Raw genomic sequence first — 23,028 nt, 5'->3', positions numbered from 1 at the left:
TTGTTTGATTATAACCGGAGGCCACAGTGCAAGATCCCACATTGCACCCTGAGACCCTCGCCTTCCTCCGTGGTAACAAGTCCGAAGGGCAGAGACAAGGACACTTGCTGGCAGGTGCTGGCCCTCACTCGATTAGCGGTTCGTGGGTCTGTGTCTGTCCTCCCCAGGGAACTGGTCTTCCCCAGGGCGGAGGGCTCAGAGGTTCGAAAGAGGGTGAAAGGTGGCCTTGCTAATAACCTTCCAAACAGAGGAAAATAAACTATTGACAGAAAGTAAGAGAAATAAACTCACAGCACATAATTGCCCCTTTGAAGACAACTACCCCCTCTGTTTTGTTTAACGAAAACGCCTGTGGCCTAACTCATCTCTAGGAGTTCAGTTTTCTCAGTGGACAGTAGGGTGTGAGCTCCCCCGCCTGCTTGCTGCCTCAGTTGCTACCAGAAACCAGATTCCAAGGACTCTGATAAGCCCCGCAGAGAAAAGAAAAAGTAAAGATCACCCACGACAGCGTCATAGCCGCTCCTGTCATCGGTCTGCTGACCCAGGGGGAGGACCGTTTTTGCCCTTCACAAACAATGCGCCGCTTCTCCCCAGCGGCAGGCACTTCCCACCTCCCTTTCTCTCTCTCTCTCCTTCCTTTCTCGAGAAAGTAAAATAAACTTTCTTTCCTAAAACTATTCTACTCCTGGTGTGAGAATTCTTTCTCCAACCCAAGCCGTGAGCTCCTTGCGAGGTCCCCACCCTAGCAGGGCACCAAGGGTCCAGGAAGAGGTGGCCCAATTGTCACTCTCTGTCCAGAGAAAACGTAGCAGCTTTACATTTGTCTCGACGCCTCATGAGTTCCCGGGACACCCCAGGGTCCCGTGCAACACCCCAGCAGCCCGAGTAACATCCCAGAGCCAGAGTGACAGCCCGGGGGGTCCACACGACACCCCTATATTTAATCAGATCAAGTGAGGTTCGCCTGTCTCTCCTCTCCTCTTACTCTGGTCAGCTCCTCCGCTCACCGGTTACTCTTTTCAGCTCATTCCTTTCTCTTCTTCAACCCCAACCCCAACCCCAACCCGAAACCCCGTCACAAGTCCTACACCGCTTTAAACGTCCATCCCCTCGCTGGGGATGTGCACAGGTGTTCACAGCAAACACAGAAGATGCTTGGGGGTGGGAGAAGCATCTTCAGGCTGAGACAGTTCCAACTGTAGCTCGAAGCCCTCTGGGATTTGACAAATGGCTCTAATGTCTTGTGAAATCACTAGTGCCGTGTCCGGAGGGTGGGACCTGACGGGCTGGAGGCCCCGGCCCTCCGACTTGGCTCCCACAGGTGCCTCTGGAGGGAGGGTCCCGCCCAGGCGCAAAGCGACGGCAAGCCCACCTGACGTCGCCCAAGAGTCCCAACTTCCCACGGGACCCCCTGGTACACCTGCTGGACTCAAGTTGCAGGGGAGCCCCCCAAGCCCCTTACACAGGCGAGAGAGGACTCTTCATCTGCCCGCCTCGGTGGAAGACCAAACCTACGCGACAACAGGCGCCCGCGTGACAGCACGACGCCCCGTGACAGCGCACGCTTGTGAGCTCACGCGGTGGTGAGGGGGCGGGGCCTCACCTGGTTCTCGGTCTGGTTGATGCCGAGCACGAAGACCAACTGGGACAGGAAGAGCGCCCCGCCGAGGTTCCGGTGGATGCTGTGCAGGTTGGAGCGCAGCGTGCGGGCCAGCGCGAGGAGGACGAAGGCCACCAGCAAGGCCGCCAGCGACAAGGACATGGCGGCGTAGGTGACGATCTTCACGGGCAGGACCTCCCCATGCTGCGGGCGGGTTGGTTAAAGGCAGGAGAGAAGGTGAGGGCCGCGGCTCTCGCACGATACAAACGATCACTGGTGATCAGACTGTCCACAACCGGCAGGCACCCGTGCGACGCACACGCGGTTCTCAGGGCAGCACAGAACAGGAACAGAAACCAGCGGACCGTTTGGGGAGATGGACACGTTCTGGAGACAGATGACGGTGACGGCCACGCAACAACTCGCGTGTGCTTAATGTCCCTGAATTCTACGCTCATATTTTATGTTATGTGTCGTTTTGCCACATTAAAAGAAAAAAGGAACAACTAAACTCACGCGCCAATCCTGTTGTCAGGAGAAGCCGAGCCCTACCCCAAGCTCAGAGCTGGAGGGGACCTTCCAGGCAGATGCTCGGCTTGCACAAGAGGCGAGTGTGTCGCCGCCGGAGCCTGCGGCACCGCCTGTGCTTTGCTTTGTGAAACGTTATCACAGATTTATGCTTTTGGCTGAAAAACTGCTCCCTCTTTACGAAGAAAACGGGCAAGTTTAACAATGCATCGCGAACAGCATCCTTTTAGTGAACGCTTGCTGCGTGGCAGGGATTCCGACACACCTGCCGGGGCTCCCTCGCGCAGCGCTCAGACCGCCACCGTGAGGACGGCGCTGCCGTCACCCCGGCTCGCAGCGGAGGAAAGTGACGCCAAGAGTTCAGGAACCTGCCAGGGGTCCCGCAGCTGGACGGGGCGCAACTGCCTGTTCCGATTATTTGGGACTAACGTGATCGCTCGCACACGTCACCTGGCGGGGGCACCTTCCCTGCCACCACTCACCCCGCTGTCCCTCCACGTGAACCGTCCTGTGATCGTCACGAGCAAATCTGCCCCTGGGTCAGCCGCTCGTGTCTCTACAGCAGCTCGTGTTATATCGATTTTTTCTTTCTTAATTTTCAGGTCTGTTACTATACACTTCTTAAGGGCAGTAAATGCGTTTTTTTAAAGAAAAAAAAAACTGTGGTAAAATACACACGACACCACTCAGCATCGTGGCCAGTTCCAAGTGGTTCTTGGCTGTTTCACCTGGTTTTGGCTCCCAGACACCACTGCCCCCATACGCCACGCTCAGGCCGGCCTCGCACCGCCTTCCCGTCTGGGTACCAGGAGGCCAGGACAGGCCCCGCTGCCTGATTCACCGCAAGGCCACCACGGCCAGCTCATTCCCACGCCGCTTACGATGCCAGAGGTTCAACACGAGCTGCCCCATTGCTGGAGGGCTCCCAGCAGAGCCTCTGTGCCTGGCGTGTGTGGCCCGAGAGCGGTGGCCCGGCCGCCCTGGGCGGGTGGAGAGCAGCGTCTAACAGACTGCTCTGCAGTGGGGCACATTCCAGGGGGTTCTCAGGTTTTAACGCTAACCTGGGCTCTTTGAAAACCCTTTTAACGGGGCTTTGTTATGGAAATCCCGATTCTGGCCAATGCTCCTGCAATGCCAACTGGTTTGGTTTGTTCAAAGGGCTCAGAAAGAAAGGGGCAGCTCGAGGGGGGCGGGTCTGGGGGCACACCCAACATCAGAAGGGATGGATCCACAGGCAGGGCCCGAGGGAGGGTGCCCACCTCGCGTCTGGAGACGTCCATGAGCACGGCGAAGCTGGTCGTGTGGCTGCACTGGCACACCACGTGCGTCCGGTTCCTGGACAGCAGCTCGCAGCCCTTGGCCGACCACCCTCCGGTCCCACCAACGCTGCAGAGGAGAGAGGGGGCGAGATGGTTCCCTCCACCAGGAAGCTGCCCGGGGGCAGCCTTCACCCAGCCCTGGGGCTCCGGCGCCATCCCGACCCCGCTGGGCCCACGGGAGGAGTGGAAAACACAAGGAGCGGACACCGCGTGTTCCCAAAGTCCGACGCCCGCAGACTGCTCTCCCGGCACTGCCGACCACCTCCCGGCACCCGGCTACGAGGACCACGGCACTCACTGCCGGGGACCCTGTGAACAGCCTCCCTTCCCTCTAAGGAGCCCCCCTGAAGTGAGACACCACCCAGCTGTGAAACCCAAATGGGCATGTCTCGAATCCACCGCACGCCCGTTGTCAGAGCGTCACCCGGGGGTTAAAGCAGCTGCTTTTACTGTGGTCTTGTGAATGGAGACGACTTCAGACTCAGCGTCTCACGTTCATTTCGCACTTTCATCTTCCCATTGCACAACGTTTTATGGGAACTGCCCGGAAGCCAGGACCGAGCTATTACGCCCATTTTGCCCACGGGAAGCCCAAATAACAAGCTGTTCCAAGGTGTGTCTTGGCCTCGGAGAGGGCCCTGCCCTCCTTGACTCTGGGAAAATCCTGTAACCTCTCAGATCCTTAGTTTGCTAATCTGTGAAACGGGACGTTATGTTAATATGTTTGCAACGAGCTTTAAGATCAGGGATGAAAGGTGCAACATCATAGAGAGGGAGGGCGTTAGAGGCAGAGCTAATTGCCAGGACTCGAGACAGACAGCCGAGCCCAGGCCCGCGTCCCAGAGGGCTTCCTTTGTTCTCCCCTTTGTGAGCCGAGTGCCTGTCACAGCCCCGGCCGGTTACTCATTAGCCAGAGCCCGGAAAGCGCAGAAGCAGAGCGTGGACGCGCTCTCGGCTGAGCACTCGGCCCCACCGCTGCACCCGGGGCAGTTGGGATTCGCGAACGTTCCTGTTGCGCGGAACCCCCGGCTGCACCACCCTCAGTCCCGGCTCCAAGCGAGGGGAGCCTGGGGGCCCCCAGACGGCATCGCCCCTTCCTTGCTCTCCAACACCTGGGGAGTCTTTCACATTCGAGACCCTGCGCCCCTCCTGGGGACAAGGGCCATTCCCACCCACCTCAGTTCTACTGTCCCTTCTAGAGACAGCGAAAGTGAAAACAAACGGCAGAAAGACAGGAAGCCCCATAAAGGCGGGAACTCAGGTAAGTCCTCACCTCGCAGAAGCCCCGCAGCCAAGAACCAGAAAAACCGCAACACGCAAAGGCGCGAGCACCGTGGCTTTTGGCTGGAGGAACCCATCCTGCCTCCGGCTCTGCATGTCGTGGGGGCAGAAATCACCTACTTCCACTTTTTTCAAACTATGAAACACCTTTTCCTCAGCCAGACGGTTGCAGGAACACACTTGCTGGGACACTGGTACTCTCCCTGCTCTGAACAAACCCCACTGCGGGCAGGTGTGGCCCCTGGTGGGGGCAAAACCAGCCTCCACAGCTGTGCTGTGCTGGTCTCGGGGGCAAGGCTGACGTCGGGGCCCTGTCTGGTACCCCCAACATCTGGGGGTCCCCACTGTCAGCAGGAGGGCTCCTGGCCCAGTCTCAGGGCCCCACCCCGTGTGTGACCAGAACAAGTCCTCCCTCGTCTGGTGGTGGCCTGAGCACTAGTGCTGGCTGCCACACCTCGGGAGTCCTGCAGGCGGGTGGCCCGTGTGCGCGCATGCATGTGTTTGCATGTGTCCGTGTGCACACGGCTGCGTGTGTGCAGACATGTGGGGGAGGCTCTGATACCCCTGAAACAGTGGGAAGACCAGCCTCCTGCCCCATGAGGGGCTGGAAGGGAAGCAACAGCCATGAGACACTGTCCCCATGGGACGCTCTGCCCTCTGAGCCCTTGGGACTGGCAGGCACAGTCTGGCTTGGCAAAGCCCTCACTTGGAGACTCGGGGCTCGGGCAGCAAGAGGAGGCCGCCCAGCTCCTGGAGTCGCACTTACGCGAGGGAGTGGTTCCAGAACACGCACACCGGCTTGGTCCGCTCCTCTGTCTCCAGCAGGGTGAACTCCGCCAGGACGGGCCGCTCCAGGGGGCGCGGGAGCGGGGCGCCCTCACTGTACACCACGGCGCTCACCACCGGCGTGTTGATGACGGGCCGGTTCGGCAGCCTGCGAGTGAGACGCCAGAGCACAGGGACGAACGTGACCGGGGAACATCCGCTCAAACCCTGGCACAAACACGATGGGGACGGAGGACGACGTCTTCCCAGGAGTGACCGAATCGGTCCTCGAGCACAGACCCACGGGCCCCGCTGTGTCCCCCTCCTCAGAGGAAGGGGCTATGTCACCCCTGGGCCAAATGGGGACTCCGGGAATTGAGCAATACAGAGAAGGCACAGGTGTGAGGACGTTATGGCCCCAACACACCACGGCAGAGCTGCGAACAGCTCAAACATCCAGTAAGAGAAACTCGGGGACGTGATCACAGCTTGCGGTGGAGCATCGCCCAGCGCCTGAGAACAAGAGCTCGGAGGACCCAGAGCCCGGGAGTGTCTGGGCAACGATACCCGGCGTGCAAAGCAGAGCCTCGGGGTGCCCTGCCGCTGCGGGGACGTCCATTTCTTCCAGCCAGCACCGGCCAAGCGGCCCTCGGTGCTGGGGCCAGCACCAGGCGCCACCCCGACAGCTCCGGGCTTGGGCTGGGGACAGGGTGGGTGCTGGGGAGGGGCAGGAGCGCGGAGACGAGCACGGGCAAAGGGTGTGTGACCCGCTAGGGCCGGTGCCCGCGGGGCAGACCCAGAGTCTCCACGCCACGGGGCAGCGGTCTCTGTCCTGGGCCAGGGTCACAGCGCGACGCTGGAGAGCGTGTGGGTGATCGCGGGCCCTCCCCACGCCCGGGCCCTACCTGAGGCTGCGGCGGTCGGGGTCGTAGTGCTCAGGCAGGAGCCGCCCCAGCGTCCGGTAAACGACCACCAAGGCGACGGCAAACTGGCCGGGGTCATCCGGGTGTCTCCTCCGCCTGCTGAACGGGGCCTCCCCCTCGGTGCCGGGCCCCGGGCCCACGGTCTGTGGGGTGGCCCTCCGGCCGGCTGGCCTCGGCACGGGGCCTTCTGCAACGTGAGCAGAGTGAGGACTCTGGCCGGGAACACCTGTGTCCCACCAGACCACCGGCAACTCGAGCGAGTGCTTCTCGAAAACCAACAGATGCCTCGTGGGGGCAGTACGCAGGCCCTCAGAAAGCTAAATGTAGCATTTCCATACAATCCAGCCATTCCATCTGCGTGTATATACTCAAAAAATCCGAAAGCAGCGTCTTGAAGAGGTGTTTCCACACCATGTTCACAGTGGCCTTACTCACAACAACCCAAAAGTCCACTGACAGATGAATGGACGAACAAAACGTGGCCCACCGAGCAACGGAACACTGTCCAGCCTCAGAAAGGGAGGAAATTCAGGCTGGGGGTGGTGGCTCACGCCTGTAATGCCAGCACCTTGGGAGGCCCAGGCAAGAGTATCCCTCGAGTCCAGGAGCTGGAGACCAGCCTGGGCAACATCGAGAGATCTTATTGCTACGAAAAAAATTTTTTTAAAAAGTTAGCCGGGCGTGGTGGCTCACACCTGTAGCACCAGCTACTCGGGAGGCTGAGGCAGGAGGATGGCTTGAGCCCAGGAGTTTGAAGCAGCAGTGAGCTGTGATCAAACCACTGCGCTCCAGCCTGGGTGACAGAGCGAGACCCTGTTTCTTAAATAAAAAAAAAAGAAGGAAGGAAATTCTGACACCTGCTACAATATGGACAGATCTCACAGACATCATGCTAAATGAAATAAGCCAATAAGCCAGTCGCGAAAGGACAAACACTACCGGATTCCACGTATGTGAGGTCCTAGCAGTGTTAAATTCGCAGAGACAAAGTAGCTCTGCAGGTGCCGCGGCGGAGGGAGGGGATTCAGTGTTCGGTGGGGACAGTTTCAGATCCGCAGATGAGAAGCGCCGTGCAGACGGACGGCCTCAGGGCAGGAACGTGTTTGATGCTGCTGAACCGCACGCTCACAGGGGTAAACACGGAAAATTTTATCTTACGTGTACTTCACCACAATTTTTTAAAAAAGTGACAGAAGCTTCGTGATACTGCTAATGGCGTCACCCCCTCCGCGGTCCCACGCGGAGCCTGCGGGGGTTGCGTCCCACGCTCTCATTTCAGGTAAAACATGGGTGTGTTTAAATTGTACCTGATATCAGGATATAAAAGGCCACATATACACCTCGTAAATAAATATACACGTTTTGGGGTATAAATGCTTAAAATTTCTTGCCACTGACTAGAGTGGGCTCCCATGGATGCGGGTGACCCTGGTTTAAACTTGAACCTCAGTGTGTGACTGACATGGGGATTGCCATGTGGGGGTGGGCCCTGAGCCCCCAGCACAGCCAGTGGACAGTTGTCGCGGGGGTCTGGCTGACAGCACTGGTTAGGACGCCCGGGCTGGGTGACAGCAGTGGTTGCAACACTCGGGCAGGGGAGGCGGCTCTAGCTGCTGGGCCAGTGGCCCTCGCCAGGTCTCCTTGTCCTCCTCTTCGTGGCAGGGAGGCTGCCACCCCTGACGGTATCACACCAGAGGCTGCCTCTGGCCAAAGGACTGTGTCCTGGGTCATGGTGGCCACTCAGGAACATCCCACAGCGCCAAGCATGTGGCAGAGTGAGGCCAGGAATGCGTCCGCCCCTCTGTATTTCCTGCCAAACCAACCTCTGGGCCTAAGGTATTGTCCATGGCTGGCTCATCACATGTCCCCAGTCAGACAGCAAACGTGCTCTCGGGGCTCCCTGGGGTGAGGCGTCTTGGGGTCCCAGGTGCAGCCCTGCCGTCCCCAAGGGCCTCTCACCCAGGAGAACAGGCGACATTCACATGGGTCCAGCGGGGGATGTGCCCCGTGGGCCAAGGTGGGCAGGGCACGGGAGGTGCAGGGTTGGGGACCAGGCTGGGATTAGAGCCTGCAGCGGGGACGGTCACAGCAAAGACTGGGGCTGGGGGCCGCGGAGAACAATGCGGCACAAGAGCAGAGCATGAGGGTGGAGGGGCCCGCGTGGCGGGGCCAGGGGAAGGCGCACGAGGATGCCCCTGCAGCTGAGCTCTGGCTGCGGCTGTCACCCGCGGGGCCCGGGAGGCGGGAGGAAGCAGGTCTCGGGGATGGGCTGAGGCTGTGCCCCCCGCCCCCAGGAGGCTCATCGAGGCCACCAGCCCAGACACCGCTGCAGGGAGCTGCACGGGGCCTTTGCTTGGCCTCCCGCCCTGTGGTGATTCGGGGCTCTAAGGAACGTCAGAGCAGAGGGAAGGGTAAAGCCAGAGCTGCATCTGTCCATCAGCCTGAAAGAAAGCGCACAAGGCGGTGTTCCCATGCAGCTAGCTCGGGCATGTCAGCAGATTAAATAAAAATGCCACTTACAGGGCCGAGGGGAGCTGGGGACCAGATGGTGGCCTTCCCGAGGAGGGCGGGGAAGCAGGAAGCCCGAGCTCCTCCTACGGAATGTTCTAAAGCCAGTAAGGTCCCTGTGTGTCCTTCCCTGACGCTCACAGACCCCGAGAGAGGATGACCAAGCAGGCGTTTCAGGAGCAGACACGGAACGGAGCCAGAGCCTCTTCCGGGCAGAGAAACAAAGGAACAGACACACACAACACACACACACACACACACACATAACACACACAACACACACGCGTCTGTGGGTAGCTGTGAGCTAGACACGTACGCACACGATACTGGAAACGCAAATCAATCTGGAATTGAACACGGTTTGTAAGACAGTGTGGGTATCAAGCTCAATCCTACGTCAGGGCACAACCCAAGATCTTTGCCAGTGCTTATTTAAGATGTTTGAAATAATAAGAAATACCTGAACACCTGACAAAATTAATTTACTAAAAACATTTCAAATTTTCAATTGTCCCTTATGACGTGTTTACCTTTTCGTGTCCCTATTGTTTTGAGAAGGTTTTATTAATTGGCGTGGAACTGTAAGAAAACACTTAAGAAAATTCAGAACGTTTAATCCGCTTTGCACGAGAATCCCAGCCCGGCGCCAGGGATCTGTGTGTGGAAGGCACCCCGGTCTGGTTTGCTGGGGGTGGGGGATCCTACAGCTCTGATCTACCTGCAGAAGCAGCTCTTCGCGGCGCAGCAAAGACGACGTGCTCACGGACAGTCCCAAGTGTCCCCCATTTGTCGCACTGTAAATTACACACTCAGCGTCCCTCACTCGAAACGTGCGGGACCCCAAGTGTTCCAGATTCCAGACTTTTTCGGAACCTTTGCATCATACTTACGCTCCAGTAGCATTTCCTTTGAGCATCACATCAGTGCTCCAAAGTTTTAGATTTTAGAGCCTTTCAGATTTCAGATTTTTGGATTAGGGACGTTCAACCTGTACCTGAACACTTGTAAGAAACAACCCACCGTCACCCGCTGACCCCAGCTGACACCACGGCCCTGGACCTGCAGGGAGGAGCTGTGCTCACGGGACGGGCTCCGCGATGTGACGAGTCACCTCACCCTCCAGGGACGCTCTCCGAGGGTCGTCCCCGCCCTCCCCGCGTGGTAAGGGCATCCACGGGCAGCAGCGGGTCTCTAAGCACTTTTACCTTTTTTCTCAGGTGGTTTGAAGAAGTCGGCCGGGAAGGAGACCGAGGACTCCAGCTCCCTGGGGAACTCCTCGTTTATGTCCTCGAACCGAGGCACTCTGGCTCCCGTGAAGTTGAACTTGTCGAAGACGTCGACGGCGAGAACTGGGGAGACAGTTCCCGTAGTCACACGCAACTCCCGGGGCCTTCTCAGATGCTCGCCGTTTTCAAAAGAACCACGAGTGTCACTTTGACACTGACTGACCACAGGAGAACCGAAGCCACCTGTCTTTCTGTGCCCGCCTATGTCTGTCCCATCTGCGGTGAGCCTGGGGGCTCCACCCGCCCTCCTAGAGGGTCTCCCACACCTGCGGCTTGGAAGGCCAGAGCAGGTGCGTGTCATCGTGGCTCATCTGTCCAAAGGCCCCTTTTACAGACGAGGACAGGGGGCCATAGCCACTAATTCACTTTTCTAAGACAGTGGCTGAGCAGCGGCCAGTGGCCCACCTGCCTCGGCCGGGGACAGGCCAGCTCCTGTGGCCACACACCCCCGATGGCCCCAGGGTCCCACCTGCCCCGCTGCTGGCTCGGCCCTTACTCATGTTGGCGGTGACGATGACAAAAGGCCTCAGGTAGGTCCTGCGCACGTTGCGCGCCACGTTGCTGAAATAGGCCTCGAAGTGCCTCAGCAGCTGGGCCGCGCCACCCTCGCTCCGCTGGATCTGCTCCCACGCGGCCCTGGTGGCCGGGGCCAGGAGGGCACTGCCCGAGTGGACCACATCCTGGTCGGACAAACAGACAATGCTCAGCTTTGCACCCACCCAGGCCTGGCGGATAGTGGGGGCGGGGTGGGGAGCCAGGTCTGCACGGCCTTTGTGCGCCAAGACGGAGCCAGGCCGGGAGCGGGGCGGAGTCCGTGGGTGAGGAAGGTGTGTGGAGAGGCCCCTGGCTACCCCAGAGCCCCTGGACCCCGCCAGGTAAACCAGGGGACGGAACCACCACACAGGGGCCAAACAGGATAGCGCAGTGAGCCCACCCACGGGCACGCGCTCCATTGCCCAGGGAGTGACGCTCCTCAGCGCACCTGCGGGGTTATGTAAATGGGGGGCAGAGGGCAGGGCGGGGGCGTGAGGCTGTGCACAGGGGCTTGGGGGCCACGACCCAGGACAGAAAGCAGGTGGGAAAACTTCTGCTTGCAAAGAGTCAAAAACGGAACAAACTCTCTTGGCCCAAACTCCAAGGCTGGGATTCAAGTCCAAGAGACGGGCCTTGCCGAGGGCCTGGGGGCTCCGTGTGGACGAGAAGGTCCCACAGGGGCCCCGCGTGGATGGAAGGTCCTTCAGGGACCCTGCGTGGTCGAGGAGGCCTGGAGAGGAGTGATGAGGAGGCTGTGACTGCCGTTGCCACACATCAGGACGAACGAGTCTCCCCGTTCTGCACAGACGCCGCTTAGGGCCGTCACGTAAACAAAGGGAGGGTCTTGGTGGCGGTGTGGACACCCGGACGCAGGACCCTGGAGTTGTGGGTAGGAGCAGAGACTCCAGAGCCACTGCTGGGCCCCAGCCCCTACGAGCTGGGCCCTAGGGCCAACCCCTTCGCTCCCTGTGCCTCAGTTTCCCTACCTGTCGAGTGGGTGGATAGCAGTACTACCTCATAGGCTATGAGGGAGAAAGGATGGCTGATTCCAGTAAAGCCACCTAGAGCACCGTCTGGCACACAGTAAGGTCTGCAGCTGCTCACTGCTAAGGCCGTGACCCACAGGCTTCTTGCTGGAACACTCCTGAACACTCCCCTCAGCTCAGCCATCACCGGACTGGCCTAGGCTCGCGCCTGAGAAACCAAGTGCTGCCTCTGGGACCCAGGACACAACGATCTAGCGCAAGCTGAGCTCAACTGCCAACCGCTACAGGATGCCTGACCCCACGCCACGGGCCCAAGGCTTCCCCACGAGGGCTGCCGCGTTCCCACCTCGTGGAAGCCGGCGTCCCGTGTGGCCGCCAGGTCGAAGCCCTGCTGCTGGCTCTCGCGCTGCAGGAGCCGGGCCAGCAGCTGGTAGGCCGTGCGCACGTCGTTGCCGAAGAGCGTGCCGGTCTGCCGCGTGGCGTTGCGCAGCGCCTTGGCCAGCCGCAGGGCCCCGGCACCGTCCATCTGCGTCTCGTTGCGGCCCAGCTTCTCGTTCTGTGGCGGGGGAAGCAGTCAAGGCGTTTGCAAGCGCGCCTCAGTCGCTTTCAGTCCTGCTTGCTGTTGAGAAACTCACTACCTTCCGGTAGAAGTCTCCTCGTCAGGAAGCAACTTAAAAAATCCAAAAGCCCAGAGATGAACTCTGGCTGGCGACTTTAGGACGAAAACGGAGGGTTTGCTGGACCACAGAGCACTTAGAAAATGACACCGAGTGGAAGACAAGAGAGTAAAACGCCAGGGACCAAGGGCGGGACCAGAGGGCGAACGGGGTTCAACACGGGGTCCTGCGTCGTCAGAAGCAGAGACGCAGAGCTGGGTCCTTGCGGGAGAGAGACACGCGTGTGTGGCCCCCAGCTCAGAGACTGGCACTCCCGGGTGACAGAAACAGTGCTGGCTCCAGGCCTCTGACCCGCCAGGCCGGGGCCCGTGCCACCTCGGCTGCCCGTGTTCCCCAGCCCAGGAGCCCGGGCCGACAGAGGCTCGCGCACACGCATACACACACGCGCACACACATACACACACGCGCACCCGCATGTGCACACATGCAGACACCTGTGCTTGCACACGCACATATACACAAACATGCACGCACATGCATGTACACACGTGTTCATGCACAAGCATACCTGCACACCCCCCGCCCCCACTGAAAACGCACCCCGAGGCTGGGCCTACCATGGCTCTGAGGTCCATGAAGGACACGGTGGTGCAGTTAAAGAGCTCGGGGGGCAGCCAGCCCTTCTCGCCGCTGCAGTGTCGAACCGCGTTTCCTAGGGGATGAGAACGGATGTGTAAAATCCGAAATGCAAACTGTCGATCGAGGCTTGTTTATGTAACCCCTGATTCGGGTGGACCTAAACCCAGAGCTCTGCAGAGCGGCGAGGAGTCCAGGCCCACACGGGCAACATGAGTGCCCTTCCTCCCCGCCGGGGCCACGTCCGAAGCTGCTCGGACATTCACGACCAGGCCCTTTCGGTGCCCAGAAAATACGACCGCACATCTGAGCGCGTCTGTGAGGGAAGAAATCAACTAGGTCGTTCGCCGAGGACCATGGGTTCCGACGCACCAGGAGTCTGCCCCACTGGATGCCCAGACGCCCCTCACAGCCTGGACAGTCACTGTCCCCACCTCACAGAGACCCCAACGCTGTGAACAGCAAAGCGACTTTTCCAAGGCCCCCAGCCAGAGGGCGGCAGGGCCAGGGAGGTGCCAGGCCTGACTCTGGGTGTCACTCGCTACGCTATTTATTAATATGCTTTCGTTACGTCCTTTTCATACTTTGTCACTTATTGTTGAAAAAAAGTGACCTTATTTCTCCCCAGGGCTTTGCCTAAAGGCCTTTTTTCCCAATATGGAGCATTCCGTGAGTTCCGATGTGGGGCTGGCTCTTCTGCAAGGACGCACGCCTCAGTCCAATTTCCTGCCCGGTGGATGCCACGGGCCGTGGACACTTACCCACAGATCCCTTGGGGCACGGCACCGCGGCCGGCTGCCCGAACTTGGTCTGCGGCCACCAGATGCCAGCCTCGAACGCTCTGGGACACCCGTTGTAGATCACTGGGGTGGAGAGGAAGGAAGGCCGCTCAGCACAGCCCAACCGTGATGGCGCGCCGCTCTCTGCCTGCGCTCCTGCAGGAGGCCCGCCCCCACCAGCTGAACCCGCCACGTCGTCCTCACCGCCACCGATGCCCAAACTGGGGAAGGGGTGACCCAGGCTCTGATCCCCAACCCCCACGGAGGGCCAGGTTTCCAGGAGGTCAAGAGAACACAGACACAAAGCTGCCCTGGGATCCCCAAACACCTGCACGCACATGCGCACACGCACACACACACACACGCGCGCGGGCACGCACCAGCCCTGCAGCCTGTCCCCGTGGTATGACCCTTGAACGGGTCAGGGGGCAACTCAGACCTTCACAGCCAAGCGTGGTGACCTCAGCAAAAGGGTTGTCACAGCGGTTGCACTGGCGGCCGATGACGCCGGGCTTGCAGGCACACTGCCCGGTGTCCATGTCACATGCACGGCTGTGGGAGCCGTGGGAGAAACAGTCGCAGGGCAGGCAGGCGTCCTGGGCCGGGGGCTTGTAGTAGTTCTCCTGCAATGGCCAAAGCAGCGCGCGTGACCCCCTGCGTCGGCGAGAGCCCCGGCTCGCGGGGTGCTTCCTGAGCAACGTGGAGCCACTCGAGCGTGCGCGTGTCGGCGGTGAGCCACCTGCCCTCTCGTGGCCGCCCTCTGCCACGTGCCCAGCCCGGGCCAGCTGCCTCGTGCCCCAATGCAGACACGGAGAGCAGCTCTCCAGGGAAGCCCTTCTCCCGCTTCCTGGCAAATCCCAACGACGGCCCCTTCCTACTCATTCTAAACAGAATCAGAGATTCCAAACAGGATTTCTGCCTGAGGACGGCCCTCACCGCCTGTCTTTTTCAAAGCCGTGGAAGATGAGAAAGCCCTGAACGGCCACACTGGGCAGGTCAGGGTGCTCCGCGGCGTGTGCTTCGGGTCCAGTATGCTGGGTTTGTGCCCAGCTGTTGCTGTTACTGGCCCCACCACCCTGGCCAACCCCTCAGCCTCCCCAGGCCCAAGTGTCCCCTCTGGAAAACGGGTGGGCTGCGACCTGGGCAGACCAGTGAGCAGCCTCAGGCTCTCGTGTCCAGCGGGTTTCCACCTGTGTGGAATTGTAGTAGCGGGAAGCCTGGAAGGAGACACTGACGTTAGCAGTCACGGCGGAGGTGACATGGGGTGACTGGCACCTTTTAGATTCTTTCTTGCATTTTCTATAAGTTTTGCTGAGAAAAAAATTACAGGCAAGTTTTCTCCAAATATACTCCCCAGGTTCCATCCTCCTTGCTGCCCACTGATGCTACCACTGCTGTCTGGCCACATGGGGTGGGTGGCCTGACCCTGGCTTGTGACGTTCTTTTAGTCTTTCCTTTGAGCATTTCAGGACAGGAGTCCCATATGTCGTTGGAAGTGCTGTGGAGCCCTCAGACATTGCTGACGGCTTCAGATGGCACTGGAGGGTGCCCGTGGTGACAACTGCCCTCCCTGGGTCGGTGTCTGCATGACAGCTCATGTCCCTCCTTGAGGCTCCTGTTACTGCCAGACCTTCCGTTTGGGTTTAAAGTCACTGTGGCTTAATGACGGTCAATTCTGAAGAACAAGGTGAGTTTCGAGAGATCGAGGGGACAGGGTGTCCTACGATCTCCACGGAGGACACCAGCATATACTCGGAGACCACAACACAGAGGGGACGGTGCTGCACACAGGCTAGGACCGAACACCCGAGGCGGGGCTGGGGCCTTACTAAACCATGTAGTAACTTTTCATAGTGCTGAAATTTCTGTTGTCACGGAATGCCAGCTTGGTGAAAGATCAGGAAAGTGCCAAGCAGGAGAACCGTGGTGGTGCCCAAGATGAGCCAATCCGCACAGAAATTGTGAGGTTTCCTGTTCCCAACTAGGCATTGGGCTGGGAGCATGGGAGGATTCTCACTGCATGGGGGGAAGGTCTAAACCAGCTCACGTGGTGTGTTCACGGTGCAGAGGTGAGTAGCAGGAAACCTACGACCACATTTGCACACGTATGTGTACGTGTACAGCTAAGTGTGGCTGTGTGTGTATATTTGGTGTGTGTGCAGATGCATAAGTGTGTACAGGTAGGGGTACACATAGGTATATGTGCCAATGTACAAACAGGTGCATGTATAGGTATATGCGCATGCGCACGCAGGCACGTGCAGGCGTACACAGGTCAATGTGCGTAGGCACAGCCATCTCCCTGGGCTCACGGCCTGCGGAGTGCGGGGACACACTCCTCTCGTCCGCCGTGGGCTGGGCTCACCTTGCACTGGCACCGGCCATTGGTCTTGTTGCAGTCGGGATCGAAGCCTTTGCTGACGGCACAGTGGCAGGGTCCGCAGACGGGGTTCCCCCACCAGCCTTTGGGGCACGGAAGGTCGATTCTGTTGGGAAAGACAGACAGCAGATGGAAGGTCACGTGACTGTGCTTCCCGGAATGAGAAGAGGCTGCTGGAGGCACAGAGGTGGCTTCCTGGGGGGCTCACTGGGCCTGGCTCTGGGTATCTCCCATCCACGTCACGTGGCCTCAGTTTCCCTCCTACTGGCTCCCAACCCCCCCCAATCCCCACGGATCAGCATGATGTAGCCCACTCAACGCCATGGCGACAGCATCTGCAAACCTTCACGTCTGCATTACCCCTGGTTCCCAGGGGCTCCGTGAAACTTGCCCCCACTGCCAGGCTGGCCTTTCCTGACCAGCCCCACTGCCCTGGGCAACTTCTCCCAGGGACCCAGGGTGATCGCCAGCGTGACGTGCCCGGCAGGAAGTTCTGAACAGGGCACTCTGCGGCATCTTCTGCGGCCCAGGTCCCCTGGGTTGAAGGTGGCCTCCATCCCCAGCTGCTTTGCAGCTTTCCCACGGGCGTGACGAACACGCACGTCAGCAATGCGCAGCCGCTGGCTAACTCAGAGCAGAGTGAACCCAGTCCTGCCTCCCCGAGCCTCCCTGGGCAGAGACCAGCAGATGCTGGAGACAAGCAACATCGTAGTGACAAGGCCAGGCCCAGCCTCCAAGGCGACGGCCACCACTGTGCACGAGTCGCCCACCCCCTCCTGCAAGCACCGCGCCTGAGCAGCCCGTGAGCCCACCTGTCTGCAGGGGCCCCACCCAGAGTGTCCCACAGGCTCCTGCCTCGCCCATCCTGCCAGGGGACTTCCCTCCACCCAGCCGCCAACCTCTTGTGCTCACTCACTTACCTAGCAAGCAATTATTAAATACCAACTATGTACGAATCATGGACATAAAACCTCCAGGCCAGAGTTCCTGAGCCCCAGGAGCTCCACTCTGGTGTTTACAGACCTGCATTTGTAGCATGGGGGCCCCAGAGCCTTCTCTCTCCCTCCTCAGCCCTGCAACGCCAGGCCCCAGGGACACTGAACCAGCCTCCCGGCTGCTCTTGCCTTGCCAAACCGCACTCCACGCGGCAGCTGGGCCCTTTGAGACCCAGATCTGATCCTGCCGCTTCTCTGCTGGGCCACCGCGGACTCCACAAAGCTGAGCACTGTGCCCGCCCTGCAGGCCTCTCTGCCTCCCCAAACCGACTACTGAGTTCTTCGGACCAGCCTTATCCCATTGCTCCTCTCCAGCTCTGCCCTGCTGGTTTTGCCCCCTGGAATGCCCTCCCCCCTCAGCCTTCCTGGCTCCCACCTTCCTCTGCACTCCCAGGGCACCTCCTCTAAGTCCTCCCTTGGATCACGTCTCACTGACATCCAAGTGTGGAGTGTGCCCATCTTCCCACGGGACCACCAGCCCGAGGGCACGGGCTGCCACCTGCTTGTGGGATCCCAGCCGGGATGCGGCTCGTGCTCTAGGCTCCGTGGACAAAGAGCAAGGGGGCCCTCCCACGTGGGCCGCCAGCAGCTGAGGACAAGGGGCCACGACCGCACCCCCTCCAAAGGGGCCCGAGTCTTGGTTTGTAGAAAACCAAGAGGCTTCACCCTGGAGAAGGCGACTCCTCTGTAATGATGACACACCTGTGCTCTGCGCGCAGCGGTCCCCTACTCTGCAAATGGCACCCGGGAGCCTAGAGAGCACGCCGGACTCTCGTGCACGTCAGAGACGACGTCAGCCCCACTGACGCGACAGAGGACGTGCTCTCTGTGACACCCACCTTCCTGCATCTCCCCGCGCCTGTGGGCCTTGGGCACAGCACGGTCCCCAGAGGAACGCGAGCCGCCCTGCACGTTTCTGGGGTGCACATGCCAACGGGGTTAGCTTGAGGCGCCCAATCTGATTCTCATTTATTTCACGCCAAGTATGAAAAAAATATGCCTGGGTTATCCAGAATCGTGTGCATCTCTGGGTAAAAATAACGAAGAGAAGACAGTGACGCGCGAGGAACAGCGGCTGCAGGGACGTGAGCAGCAGATCGGTCTCTCACCTGCTCTCGCAGTACCGCCCGTAGTGGCTGGGCCCGCACGCGCACTCGTAGCCCCGCGGGGAGCCGGGCGCGCGAACGCAGGCCGCCACGTGCTCGCAGGGGTTCAGGTGACACGCGTCCACACACTTTCTTCCGAAGTAGCCTGTGGGGACACAGCCAGCATTACCTCCACCTGGAATCTGCGAGACATCAGGACCCCTCCCTGCCGCTTCCCTGGGATGCGCCTTCTGCGGTACTCAGCGGAGGGAACGGGGGTGGCCCCGGTCACAGGACACACACGCAGCAAGGGGGTGAGATGTGGCTGCGCAGAGAGGCGCCGCCCCAGGACGCCTGGGGAACCAGCACCAGGTGACTTCACCCCCACACGTATGATTTTTAAAATGCGATTTTTGTTTATTTTTTGCTGATCTCATTGTGCGCAGCAAGGATGAAGGCCGGAGTGTCCCCAGGCCCTAGGTAAGGAAGAGGCCTGGGAACCCGATCTGGGAAGAGAGGCCCTTATAAAACAAGGCGCAGGCCGCGCAGGGCCGCGAGAGCCGGCTGGGGAAGCCGGTGCCCAGACTGGGCGGCCCTCCCAGTGTTTCCCGCCTGTATTTCAACCACCACAGGCGGCGCCCACTCCTGAGGGTGCCGGGAAGGAGGCCCCACCTCTGTCGCAGACGCAGGAGTAGCTGTCCCAGGCGTCGTGGCAGCGGCTGTGCTGAGGGCAGGGGCTGGAGGCGCAGGGGTCCTCCACCTCACAGCCGTCCTTCACCCTGACCTTGAGGGCGTCGTTCATGTTCAGGGTGGCGATGTTGGTGGCCGTCTCCCCCATCCTCACTCCCTAGTCAAGCAAAGGGCATCCGGACTCAGTTCTGGGGCGTTGGGGCTGGAGGAGCCCCGAAAGGTCGGTGAGGGTTAAGGGAACCCCAAGATCTCCCTGGTCCCTTGTGAGGTGTCTGTCACGTGCTGCCGCATTTACCTCCAGAGCTGGGGTTGCTGGGGCCGCTCCTCTCGCCCCCGCAGCCCGGTGGCGGGAGTGCAGTGGAGAGGAGGTGGTAGGCACAGAGGGGGCTTGGAATCCCCCGGGGCGAGGGGGTGAGGGGGCGGGGGGGTTGTTTCTCTGCCGTAGGCAGAACTACTCCATCGACCACTCACTCGGCTGCTGGACACCAGTCCAGGGGACAGCGTGGGCCTGTCCGAGTGAGTGCGCAGGGCTGGAGCAGGTAGAGGGACATGGGGGCCAGGGGAGCCCCCACGGGGGGCGCTCTGTGAGACAAACCACGTGTTTCCTGCAAACTAACGGAACGGATGGTACCACCTGCAGCACTGGCCCAGCGAGCCTGCGAGGGGCGCCCGCCCTGCCATACCTGCATGCAGCCCCGGAACCCGCGGCGCACGGAGACCTTGTCCTCAGACATGCCCCCGACCACGATGCTCTTCATCTTCAACCCAGGAAGCTGGTTCCCGATCTGCACCGTGTTCTGTGCAGGGAGAGGGGAGAGGGCTGCTGGGGCTACACCCACCACCTGGAAAATCTTCCAGCTGGGAAGAAGGTGCCGGAAGGCTACAACAGTTGCTTCAACAAACTCCCCAGAGCCTGAGGACATTTGGGCCTCCAAGGAGGGCCTGGCCAGATGGGTAGGGGAGGGGACCAGGCTAGGGGACAGACGTCCACATCCCAGCCCAGCAAGGTGGTTGGTGGGGAAGCACGGGCGACTCTCCCCCTGTCACGGGAACCACTACAGAGCCACGGTGTGACAAAGAGCCCGGTAGACCAGGAAGACGGCAGCAAACGGAGACACACCCGTTTGTTAACACTGTGGGAACCTGAGAGCGTCTGAGCCAACACACAGTCCCAGAAAGGCGGTGCCTGGAACACAACGGCCACTATTCCCAGAACTGCCGCGTAAGATGAGCCTCGGCTCCGAGAGTTCTTGGGAATCCCAGGTAGCCCCTTGAGTGTGTGGGCGTCTCACAAAAATGTCTCGAGTTACCTGGCTGCAGAGCGTGGAAACCAGTTTGGTTCGCTGAGTGTTCTGAGTCCGCCGTCTGGAAGGCCACTTGCCTGCCTGGATGGGTGCACCCCCCGCCGTGCGTCCCGCAGCCCTCTCCGGGACCTGGGTCTCCCTGCTGCCCGGCTTCACAGCCCGACCACACTCGGAGGGCACGGGCCCCTGCATCTCTGTCTCTACCCCAAAGGCAGCGTGCTGAGCGCAGCTGTTGCTCAAGCAGCTTTGCTAACGGAAGCTGCTACTGGAGGTGCCGACGGGACCACGATGGGAAACGCCGATGGACAAAGGCCAGCTCCTGCCTGCAGGAGCCGACCGTCCGGACGCGGATGCGACACACACACCGGCGACCTCGGCGCAAGGTAGAACGTGAGCCCCAAACTCAGGGCTCCGGGAGAGCGTGTCTCCCCACTCACGCGGCGGCTGGCACACTGAGGGGTCGCTCTGCTTTCTCACGGGCCTGGGGAGGGGTCTGTTCCAAAGGGCGTGCAGGTGCCGGCTCACCTGGTCCATCCCATAGTCCAGGGTCATGACCGCCAGGTACTTGATGTCCTTGCCCTCCTTGGCACTCTTCAGCTCTATCAGCAGGTGGTGCCACTCCCCGTCGGTCACACGTGACCTGGACAGCTTCATGGATGCCACATCAGAGGGACCATGGGACACCTCAAACTGGACGTAGTGGTTCAGGATCTGCGGGACAAGGACAGCCACACCTTCCGTTGGCGCAAAGACAACGAAACAGAAAGTGCTTTGCAATCGCTCAGGTGAGGAAGCTGTGCAGCAACCCACGGTGCTGAGCCGGATCAACGGCGGGTTTAAAAATCAGGTTTTAATTTGTTCTTATTGCCGTTAGCACTCAACACAATGGCACACCTTAGTCTACGGCAAAAGGTGTCAAATTTTTGACAGAGATCAAAGGGGCAGACCGAGAACAAACCCGTCAGACTTCTGAGTATTAGGAAGCACCACCGACCCGGGCCTGCTGAGCTCTCATTCTTGGACGTACATGTTACACTTTATGAGATGAGACTCAACCCTTCGTGTTTAATTACATGTAAGAAAAAACAAAACGGCATTGCAACTGGCCAAGACGCTCGTATTTTAAAATAACATAGCCAAGGGCAATGCCAAGGTTTCAGAGGGACTGGGCGATTGGACCAACCCTCCTCTTGAAAACAACTACAAAAATGAGACAAGATAGTAAAGAATGTATGTTTGAAGGCACTGGAGCGATTCAAAGCAAAACTGAGTTTCAGGGTAACGACTCGGGAGAAAATGGAAATCTGCAGAAGTGAGCTTGGGGTCTGTTTCCCCCACTGCGCCCAGCCGGTCTGGAAGACACAGCTGAGGCGGAAAAGCTGAGCGCGGCTTCCTAGGCACACGGGACTAGGGGGACGGGAGTTCAAGCCTGCCGAGGTGGCGGGGCATCTCTAGTCCTTTGGCTTTGTGTTGGGAGCCTGCAGGGCTGTACACTACGAGGAAACGAGAAACAGACCGGCTCCCGCGGGACGGGAAGCCCAGCTTTGAACCATCTCGGTTTGTGACTGCGCCGAAGTGTGCTGGGAAGGAGAACGCCCAGCTGGCTGCCGGAAGCAAACGCAGCACGATGACACCCACCCTAGTTTCAAGTTCTAAGCTTTCAGTACGATGTCTAGCTGGTAATCGAAAATAACCAAGCATATGAGGAGACAAGACAGTATGCTTGAAAACCAGGAGAAGCGAGGAAGAGTGGAAACAGGCCCACGGGGAATTCAGACAACAGAATCAGACACAGACTTTGAAACGACAACGAGAACCACAAAACCTGAAAGGGACAGATTCAGGCGACCACTGGACTCTTGTTTTGGGTGTAAGTGTTACATTTCATGAGACAAGAGTCTATCATGTGTAGATACATGTGAGAAAATTAGAAACAAGATTGTAACTGACCTAAGATGCTCATATTTAAAGATAACTTCAACTGAAAGACTGCATTGAAAAAAAACTACTAACACACTGCTTAAAAGACACACACGAAATATAAAGATATGGAAAATGTTGAAAGTAAAAGGACAGAAAAAGTACATCATGTAAACACCAACCAAAAGAAAACTGGTACAGCTATGTTAATATGAGACAAAGTAGACTTTAACACAAAAAACATTACCGGAGATAAATAAGATTTTCATAATGGTAACAGTCAATTTGCTGGGAAGATACAATAATTCTAAATTGATATGCACCTAATAATATAGCCTCGGCATCTATAAGGCAAAAATCAACAGATTATCAAAAGAAGTAATAGATAGATCTGCAATCAAGTTTGGAGATTTATAATTAACTTCCCTCAGTGACTGAGAAGACAAAAAAAAAATCCATAATGATATAGAATATCTGAACACAGCAGTTAACAAAACTTGCCTACCTGACACACACACAACACCACACATACGAACGCAGAGCATGTTCTTTTCAAGCACACAAGGAACATTCACAGAAACGGACGAGATCCGGGCCGTAAAGCAAGTCTCAGAACATTTCCCAGCTCTGAAACCATCCGGTGTGACGTACACCTATCTAAAAACAATACCCAACGATTTACTAGAAAATGCCACACGTGTGCTGACTCAGAAACGTACTTCTAAATGCTCCATAGATATAAGAGAAGGTATAAGATAAATGATGGAAAGTAGGAAACATTTTTTAACTGACTGTAAATGTAATGTGACTAAAAATGTATTTTGATCTTTGGTCTCTACGATAGTCGTTTTAAGGTAACTTTTCACATTTTTACGTTTTGTTTCCTTTCGTT

The 23,028-nt window shown here is 58.7% G+C and overlaps 1 protein-coding gene across 1 annotated transcript in view; it reads right to left on the bottom strand.

Moving 5' to 3' along the window:
* CELSR1 (cadherin, EGF LAG seven-pass G-type receptor 1) overlaps window positions 1–23,028 on the bottom strand; it is a gene marked incomplete at its 5' end in the record, with an annotated part of 157,796 nt that overhangs the window by 13,024 nt on the left and 121,744 nt on the right. The window contains 15 exons of the mRNA XM_012655575.1: window positions 1,604–1,804; window positions 3,388–3,514; window positions 5,495–5,662; window positions 6,399–6,603; window positions 10,130–10,273; window positions 10,707–10,890; window positions 12,077–12,286; window positions 12,965–13,059; window positions 13,745–13,846; window positions 14,202–14,385; window positions 16,128–16,248; window positions 18,247–18,388; window positions 18,895–19,069; window positions 19,596–19,709; window positions 20,742–20,927. Of these exons, the coding sequence (XP_012511029.1) occupies window positions 1,604–1,804; window positions 3,388–3,514; window positions 5,495–5,662; window positions 6,399–6,603; window positions 10,130–10,273; window positions 10,707–10,890; window positions 12,077–12,286; window positions 12,965–13,059; window positions 13,745–13,846; window positions 14,202–14,385; window positions 16,128–16,248; window positions 18,247–18,388; window positions 18,895–19,069; window positions 19,596–19,709; window positions 20,742–20,927 (2,358 nt within the window). The remainder of the gene's footprint in view (window positions 1–1,603; window positions 1,805–3,387; window positions 3,515–5,494; window positions 5,663–6,398; window positions 6,604–10,129; window positions 10,274–10,706; window positions 10,891–12,076; window positions 12,287–12,964; window positions 13,060–13,744; window positions 13,847–14,201; window positions 14,386–16,127; window positions 16,249–18,246; window positions 18,389–18,894; window positions 19,070–19,595; window positions 19,710–20,741; window positions 20,928–23,028) is intronic.

The sequence above is a fragment of the Propithecus coquereli genome, unplaced genomic scaffold, assembly GCF_000956105.1.
Source record: "Propithecus coquereli isolate 6110/MARCELLA unplaced genomic scaffold, Pcoq_1.0 Scaffold480, whole genome shotgun sequence".
NCBI lineage: Eukaryota > Metazoa > Chordata > Mammalia > Primates > Indriidae > Propithecus > Propithecus coquereli.
Note: the sequence above shows the minus strand (reverse complement) of the source record. Positions and strands in the feature narration are given on the sequence as shown.